Consider the following 9,490-nt stretch of genomic DNA (forward strand, 5'->3'; position numbering starts at 1 on the left):
CACAGATGGCGCTTTTCGTAATTCGCTGAGCTAGCTAACAAAACATAACAACAACAAAAGGGAAGCACAGCCAAGTCGTCAATGTCGACGTCAACGTCTTCGTGAAAATGGATGACCTGGAAATTCCCCCTCTGCGATCTATGAACGATTTCGTTCTGGAATCAGCTCGCTTCTCAGCTCCAGCAGTAGGAAATCCTACAAGATGGGCTAATAGAGTCATTGATAACCTTCTGTACTATCAAACAAATTATTTCCTGGCTCTCGTAATCCTATTTCTTATCGTTGGGTGAGTAAAAAAAAAAATGGTTTACAACAGTCCCACTCGTAGTTTGTGATGTTTGTGCAGTATAGACTCTCTGTAGATGTGCACGACCCATCATGACGATGTCGATGGATGGGCGTGACTGTAACGCTAGAGTGAATGTTGCTGTTCTGACTTATGGTTCTGTAAGCATGGGCTCTTGCAGTTCAGAAATTACAGTTTGCCAGTCTATAAATGCATCTACACTCAATGAAATTTAATGTCTAACTGTTAGAAGAATAACGTACTATTACAGTCCGGGAAACCCGCTCATGAGGACCGCCCCCGCGTACGAGGATGGTCCCTCCTCATGAGGACCTCCCCCCGCCTCATGAGGCCCCCCGGGGAACGCCTCATGAGGCCCCCCCTTCACTTCTTATTCATCTCACATATGACGTATAAATTGTCGCAACTTTGCACGGTGATTTTTTGTTACACACACATGTCCACTATCCATGATGAAAAGAAGAAAAAATCCTGTCTGTTTTTTTTTTTTAAAAATCGAGTTTTAATCACCCGATGCAGAGCGCCCATCAAAACACGGGCGCCAGCGCGTTCGCACAATGCAAGACTGCCGCACCTAGCGGCCTGATCCGACTAAATATTTTCGATGCTTTTTTTCTGCGGCTCTCACCTCTCCGCGCACGAATTAGCCTCGTGAAGCTGAAGTCTGACATCTTTTTACACAAATTCGTAACGAGAAAAATTAAATCAGTACTAACCTGATCTTGTCCATATATTCCAAATTACTATTCCACACTGATAGAGTAGGTGGGTAGATGACATACTCCAGTTTGTTAGCAAAATAATCACCTTGTAGGTATGACGAGTTCACTTTCTTCGTCAATTCCGCCCACGATTCCGCCGCCCGCTTACCGTTTGGGCGCTTTCTCTGGAATCATCCCGCGACGCGACGTACGTCGCATCACATCACGCATCCAGCACATACCAGTCTGGTACTTAGTATGTGCTGGATGCGTGATGTGATGCGACGTACGTCGCGTCGCGGGATGATTCCAGAAAAAGCGCCCAAACGGCGGCATCGTGGAATAGTAATTTGGAATATATGGACAAGATCAGGTTAGTACTAATTTAATTTTTCTCGTTACGAATTTGTGTAAAAAGATGTCAGACTTCAGCTTCACGAGGCTGATTCGTGCGCGGAGAGGTGAGAGCCGCAGAAAAAAGCATCGAAAATATTTAGTCGGATCAGGCCGCTAGGTGCGGCAGTCTTGCATTGTGCGAACGCGCTGGCGCCCGTGTTTTGATGGGCGCTCTGCATCGGGTGATTAAAACTCGATTAAAAAAAAAAAAAACAGACAGGATTTTTTCTTCTTTTCATCATGGATAGTGGACATGTGTGTGTAACAAAAAATCACCGTGCAAAGTTGCGACAATTTATACGTCAGATGTGAGATGAATAAGAAGTGAATGGGGGGCCTCATGAGGCGGGGGGAGGTCCTCATGAGGAGGGACCATCCTCGTACGCGGGGGCGGTCCTCATGAGCGGGTTTCCCGGACTGATTATGCTAGAGTAAAATATCCCGTTTGCGGCAGCTTAAGCATTGTTAAGGGTTTTTCCAACTTGTAAACAAATCAGGCAAATTATTTTCAACCATTTCATTTATCATAGACAAGATTATTCATTAATGCAATTGTTTTCATAAAAGAAATTTACCATTGACCAACGCAGTTTTCATGATTTACCAGGGCAAAACCCGGCACAATTTTCGCCGATAAGGGCGATATGCGACGTAGTATTTCTGCTTGCGGCACGATGTACAATCCCTATGCAATACGCGCGTGCTCCGCGATCTTTAGCTGAACGCCTTCACATGTCTCGCGAACATTGCGTAAGCGCCAATTCCCATTGCGAAAGCACGTGAAAATAGCGGGCGCACATGCATTGGCCGCAAACAAGATCGCAATTCTGGCGGTGTTGTTGATGTCTTTCTCGTGTTTTTCTGAATTTTTTCGATGGTAACATCCACTTTCCGAACAAAAATGGCGGCCCACATCGGCTCGCGAAAGTTCTTTTTTATGTGAGGATATGTTTTCAAAATCCATGAGCATCGGGAAAACGACAAAAAATCAAGTTTCTTGGACCATTATTTCTTAATTGTTATGTTAAGAAGTACCGAAAATTTTATTTTGGATGCGATATGTTGTCATTTAGGTGAGAAAATTTCACTTTCGTCAGAGATCGTGCCCATTTTATCACTTGGTTTTTGTTGATTGCTAGTGTGTTAGTATATGTGTAGTGTGCATGTAACAGTGCAATGCTGTGTTTAGCGGTATATTACCGTATATGTTGTACCTGCCACGAACGGCTGCACGGCCGCTTACTGACGCAGTTACTCTAGATCTACTACGTGTTTGACACTTCATGACACATTTTTTTTTTTCAATCTGTAGACAGAACACTACTGTAATTTAGTGGATATTTTCGCGTGACTAATTTTACGCGCTTTGCCGGGTAAGAAGAGTTTCGCATGTTATTAATTCCGCGGAATCAAGACATCATGTACAGGAACATATGGCAAGCAAATATATTCGTGTGCTTTTAATTTCGCGCTAGTTTCTGGTTGCGCGAAGTGCGCGAAAATTTCAACACCGCGAAAATTTCCACTTTTACAGTATAGTATTATAGGCTAATCAGATTGCTATAAAATGTCAATGGATGTTCAAATTTATGCTATTTTACTTGTTGTAGGCCCTAGTGTTGTGAACCGTTACTCTCATAGCAAGTGGTGCTGAGTAGTACATGTAATAGTAATTAGTCTGTTGGCTCCTGCCATAAAAGAAAGTAGTTTTTCCTTCGGATTTTCAGAGGGAAGTGATAGTTGGAGGTCCATAGACCCTATTTGATATCTTTCTGAACCTTATTTTTCTGGTTTAAAGTGGCTACATACAATGTACATGCAATACATGATCAATATACAATGGTCATTATCTAGATGATAGTTATCATTTATTCACCGAAAATGGATTTATCATGGATTATGGATATAAACTAAGTTATTGTTCAATAATGGAGGATGTTCCTTTGAATTCTGTAAAATACATCATGTCCTGCCAATTATCAAGCACATGCAAATTGTAGACATAGACATAAGCAAGATTTTCACACATTTGTGCTTAACGTTAAAATTTGATTATTTTATCAAATGAAACATTTGTAGCACAATTGCTACAGTGACTAGTGCTCTGCAATATGTGTTTGTATTACATGAGTACTGATGCTACATACATTACATGGTTGTAGTTGAAACTACAACCATGTATTTTAATTTTCTTCTTAGTTTACATTCGAGTTAAGTCATCCAATCACTCACTTCTCCTAGATGTGACACCCACTGCAGTTTTCTACATACTCAACATGTACCAAACAGCAGAATGATGGTGTAGCAAGCATTCCAAACTGAAACCACAGTGTTGTGTGTCCCAGGCCTTATTCCAACTATTTTTCTTTTCTTTTTGTTGATTTGATTTGATTTGATTTATTTATTCTCTGTATGCCATTTTTTTTTCAAGTACATCAACTTTCTGCAATTTCATTAACAAAGTACAAAATACCGGTAGTATACTTTATACAATTGTCATCATTTTCATCAATTATGCAGTACATCTGTAGTATAATTACACGAGTAACATATGTTAATAATTTGCATACAGAACGATTGCCAATAATAAGCACAACGCTTGACTGTTTGGCAACCGATAACAAATAACATTACAATTAGTTGTTCCCAACTCACAAGACATTGTTTAATTGACAGGTATGGTAATTGTAAAATGACAGTAATTACTTAATAACACACTTATCTCCTTGATTTTTTTCCTTGTTTGTGCAGCTACATCAATCCTGTTCAGATGACTTGGGGGATTATCATCGTTGTTGGATCCTTTGTTGGCTTCTGTTATTGGACAAACAACAAGAGAGATGTGAATAACTTCAAAAAGGAACACCCAGTCATTTGTTTCATTGGCCTAGCATCTTTCGTCTGGCTGCTAGTCTACCTCTTTGGCAGCATCTTGGTATTCATCTGGGGCATAGCTGTACCAATGACTCGTAAGTCTGAAGGAATTTGTGTTTGTGTGTTTTGATAGCTGTAATAATAATGATATTGATAATGATAATGGCAATGATAATAATGATGATAATAATAATGATTAAAGTGGATGGCTAGTAACTGATCAGTTGGAATGGATTGGAATGCTGGGGATGATTGTTCCAATCCTTGTGGGATTCCATTTAAGAGTTCATTATATATCTATTGTTGTGTGAAAATTATTTGCTTCAGAATGGTCTCCTATTCAAGTAATGTGCTGTTTAATGTTTCCAGGTTAGCATGCCTGTACAGTGACGGGGCGATTGTTAATGACCCGTTAATGATCGCCCCGTCACTGTACAGGCATGCTAACCTGGAAACATTGAACTGCACATTACTTGAATATGAGACCATTCTGAAGCAAATGATTTTCACACAACAATAGATATATAATGTACTCTTGAAATGAATCCCACAAGGATTGGAACAATCATCCCCCAGCATTCCCACTGATTCCCACTGATCAGATACTAGCCATCCCCTTTAATGATAATAATGCTGGCTACTTGTATAGTGCACAGTTCCTCCTATCGACACACATTAGTGCTTTGATACAAACAGTCAACTACGCATGATGATATGATACACAGGGACAGCTTTAGGAGCAATTTGAGCAACAATTAGAGATTCAATTAAGACATGGATACTTAAAACAAATTTGTTTGAAATATTGATTTTAAATTTGTAGCAGAAATTATGAGATAATTTTACAAATATGTGTGAATTACAAATGTACATTAATCTATATTGGTAAAATGTCAGCGTATATCAGTAGTAATGTACATGTATATAATGTACAAATGTAGTGTCTCCTATTTACTGGGGGGGGGGGGGGGGGGGGAGGGGGACACTGCATTCTGCTCCTGCATAGTTAACAATTGAACATTCCATCCAGTGGTCTGATTTTCCCACCTGCTTACTTTGGTTTGAAGTACATGTATATACATTAAGGTCAAGTGTAATGTTTTCCTTGATGGAATTGTCAATATACTGATGATATGTACACGAGCAGCACTGGTTGAAGTGCACTGTTATAGATATGGTGGCTTGGGGGGGGGGGGGTGGGGAAAGAACTGTAGGTCGAATGTTCTCTATGGGCAGTTTTCACTTGCCACGTGATGGTTGACTGCAGAGTACTGTGGTGAATATCTGCGGAAATTCTTGGGTACGGTAGAATGATTGTAGCCCGACTGTTATTAATGCAAGACCAGGGCCCCATTTCATAAAAGATGTTAGGATAGCAACTCTTGCTGGAATGGCAACCTCCGATAGCAACAGCCAATCAGGAAGCTTGATTCTTGTCGTTACCATGACAATTGCCATTCCAGCAGGAGTTGCTATCATATCAACTTTTTATGAAACGGGGCCCAGGTGTACACATCACATCTGTTACAGTCCAGTTTCTGCACCATTTCCTCTTGATATACAAGAAAAGTCCCATTTCCTATATGTAGCTTCTCTAGATATTTTTGTTCTGTCTCCTCTCCCAGGGTCAAAATTGGAGACCTCAACAACACTATCTAGAACACTTACATTTAGTCATGTTTCTGTAAAAGGGTCTCAAGTTCATCTCGTTAAAGGCAATGTACCTATATTGCCAAGTATGACTGTAGGAAAGGTTGGCTTTGTTCCCGTATTTCTTGGCACCATAGAAAATCTTCATTCCTGGCACTGGCAGGAAACATTCCCCCTCCCCCCCCCCCCCCCCCCCCCCAAAAAAAAAAAAAAAAAAAAAAAAAGAAAAGAAAAAGAAAAAAGAAAAGATCAATTTCAAAGACTCAAATATGCAGTAGTGGTTGCCACTGTAGGGCATACTCCGAAAAAAAGAAATTCATTCTACTTTTTTTTTTCAAAAAAAAAAAGAAGGAAAGAAAAAATACTCCAGACACATTATGGCATACATTTACACCCACATTCATGAAAATATTGCATGTATCTGACACAAACATACACCCACACACATTCCTAGCAAATATGATATGGGTTACTGCTTGTCAAAACCTCAAGTCAACTATGTGAATAATACACGGGAAGTTTTCTTTTGTGAATTGCAGATAGTGTGTGATATCTATCACTTGTGTCATATGTTGTGTAACTCCTGTGAATGAGGCTTAAGTACAAATTCTTGAACCCTGTACAGTGTTTGACTGGTCCTCCAGTTTGGGGGTTGTGCACACGGCTAACAACACTGTCCTGTAAAAAAAAACCCCAACTTGTTATGGAAACAGCAACAAACAAAATAGCAAAGCAGTGTTTTACTGTTTTCCCCCTTTGTCTATCCAGTGATCGTAATCCACGCCTCACTGCGGATGCGGAACATGAAGAACAAGATGAGCAAGAAGCTGGAGTCGCTTGGCCTGAAGCGCACACCGATGGGCATCATCCTCTTCAACATTGGACTGGAGGAGCAGGCGAGGTCGTGACTAGCTGGGCTCTTGGTCAGACTGTCTGGTTGCCAGGGCAACAAGGAGGGGGCTGCAGGACGCAGCGTGGGCCCTGGGTTCGATGGGGCAGATGGCATCCCAGGCCAGGTGAAGAGGGAAGGGCACAGTCTGACAACCTCTGTTGGACTGAATCCAAGTGTTTGCAACCAGGCCCACACTTGGCCGGGTAGGTGTTATTCAAGATTCGTTTCTTCCGATAGGCGACTTGTTAATTCAAGGAATTCTGAAGATGTCATTGAGCTTGCCAATGAAGCCACAGAAGATGATGATGTCATAACTTCTCAACCCAAAAGTGTCCATATTAAACAGAAGAAAGACTAAGACCCAGCTTAAGTTAGAAATATTTGCTTTCATTATATAAGTTGTCATGTAAACGTAGGAATTAATTTATGCTTTCAACACATCACATGTTTAGGACTGAACCCATCTTTGGACTTTCTGATTTTTTTATCTTGCAAAACTTATCAAAAGCTAATACAATATTACAGTTCACTGTGAATGAGTTTGATTACATAGAACTGCCATTTTGAGATGAATATTTATGTCATTATACAAATGGTCGTAAAATCATGATATGCTTAGAAAAAAAAAGCAAAAACATTGTGAAATGTCTTGGTATTTATGGTAAATCGTTTAGACGTATGTTTATAAGCATGTTTGTAGTTGCACGTTTATCAGTTAAATTAATATGTTTTAGTGATCTTAGAAATATAATCACTTAGCCAGCATCCTGATGGTATGTGTGGTGTCATCTTCGTATCATCAAGTACTATCTTACCTATTTTGATTCCATGCTTAATATATATTAATGTATATTGCCAACATTTGTCCTTGAAGGTGAATACATCACAATTTGTGCAATTTTATATTGTGTTTACCATTATATGTAAACTGAATATCCTCCAGTTTCCATGGGAATATCTCCTGATACATGCAAATTTGAACTCTTTAGACCAACCCTACCTGTGAGACAAATTGTAATATCTGTGAAATTTCTGAATCAGCTATCGGTGTAAGATTATTTTTTAATATATTTTTTAGATATCATGTAAAAATGATAAACTAAATCAGATTTCAGATGGCTTAGTAAGTGAGCATTCATAATAAAATGTTAATGATGATAGATGAAGAAATGCTAGTTGATTTTGCTTTAGAGTACATACGTGTAGAAATTTTTATCAGGTAAACATATATAGGTACTAGGAAATAGATAAATCTTCCGAGCACTTGCCAGGTCAAATAAATGTGACGTGAAACATGACTTGCTTCATTTCTTTCCTCTGATAAAAGATCAGCTGTATATAAAAGTGTAATGCATGTGTAGCATAGCGTGGGTCTTTAGACCTTTCTGTTGTTAGATGTGTTTGACATGGTGATATGGATTTTACACTGACTGAAATATTGTTACATAAAAGTAGTGGAGGATCCTTTTCTGACAAAAATAGTTCTGTGATTCTTTTGATCAAATTCCCTAAAGTTTGCATTCTTGAACTTGACATCTAAGAATTTCAAAAAAACCCAAAGAATTAGCTGATCACATGCAAATTACAATCAGAAGATTTTACTATGCCATATTTTGATACATCATGCTGCACTCAAAATAAATTAATTTATCCAATGTTTATTTTAACATGTCATTTTCACCTGTGCACATTTCTACCAATTCGATGTGGAATGGAGACACTTGTAGATCCTTGCGTATTGGAGAGCAGTATAGAGTGACTGTGTGTGCACAGCTTTGTTTTACTGAAGTTACAGAATTGTTTATCTCCCCATGGGAAACCACATAATTGTGCATTGTACCATGTATTCAACATTCTAGTGGACAAACAACAGTGAGAGAACAGTACGCCAGTCTAAAAATTAAGAATTCTACTTCTTCTCTTTTTTTTAAAACCACACAACTCTTCTTGTTTATCTGTTTAAGACAACATTTAGTGCATTTGATTACAAACATACTTTCCATGATTTTACCGTTTTCTTATACAGCTACATTAGCTCACTGAAAGTACATGTACAGTGTGCTTGTTTTCAGTATGTGAAATATTGGTCTTTATACATAAGCAATACATGTGTCAATTTGTTCTACTATGTATGATTTAAAAAAAACAAACAACAAACAAATAAACAAAGAAGAGAAAAAAAAATGGCCAAGATATAATCATCAGTTTTGACTGGGTTGTATATACCTGTATGTATTTGTAGAAAGGCTGTAAGATGTTGATCGTCAAAATTTTGATATATGAGTTTCATTTCATGTCTGCAATGAGCAACCCGTGATACATATTCATTGTTTATGGCTCTTGTTGTAAAAGGTAAACACTATATGCCATGTTGATCACAATTATTTTGTTTTCCATTTCTTTCTTGCAATATATTTCTAATTCCCAGAGCAGCAGTACAATTGATGATTGGTAGGAATGATCTATCTTTGCTTGAAATTTTGCATATGAAGTGTATGCACAAAAAGGGGATGATAGCAGCATATTTTATGAATTATGATAAAAAAATTGCAAATTGCAAAAAATATTGGATTACAGTGTTACCTATCAAAATGAATCACTCTCACATGATTCCATTTTGCATTTTCTGCAAATACAGTGTAGTAGCTTCCAGCTATTTCACCAGTTCTC

At 38.6% G+C, this 9,490-nt stretch overlaps 1 protein-coding gene across 1 annotated transcript; it reads left to right on the top strand.

The window, feature by feature from the left end:
* The first annotated feature begins 92 nt into the window (after positions 1 to 92).
* On the top strand, positions 93 to 8,708 carry LOC139737971 (PRA1 family protein 2-like). Its single transcript, XM_071648638.1, has 3 exons — positions 93 to 286; positions 4,156 to 4,373; positions 6,697 to 8,708. Exons 1-3 carry the CDS (start codon positions 108 to 110, stop codon positions 6,834 to 6,836), a joined length of 537 nt encoding a protein of 178 aa, XP_071504739.1. The 5' UTR covers positions 93 to 107; the 3' UTR covers positions 6,837 to 8,708.
* Positions 8,709 to 9,490: the final 782 nt, after the last annotated feature.

Source organism: Diadema antillarum, unplaced genomic scaffold, assembly GCF_040938485.1.
Source record: "Diadema antillarum isolate AM-2024a unplaced genomic scaffold, OU_Dant_1.0 seq00000717_RagTag, whole genome shotgun sequence".
NCBI lineage: Eukaryota > Metazoa > Echinodermata > Echinoidea > Diadematoida > Diadematidae > Diadema > Diadema antillarum.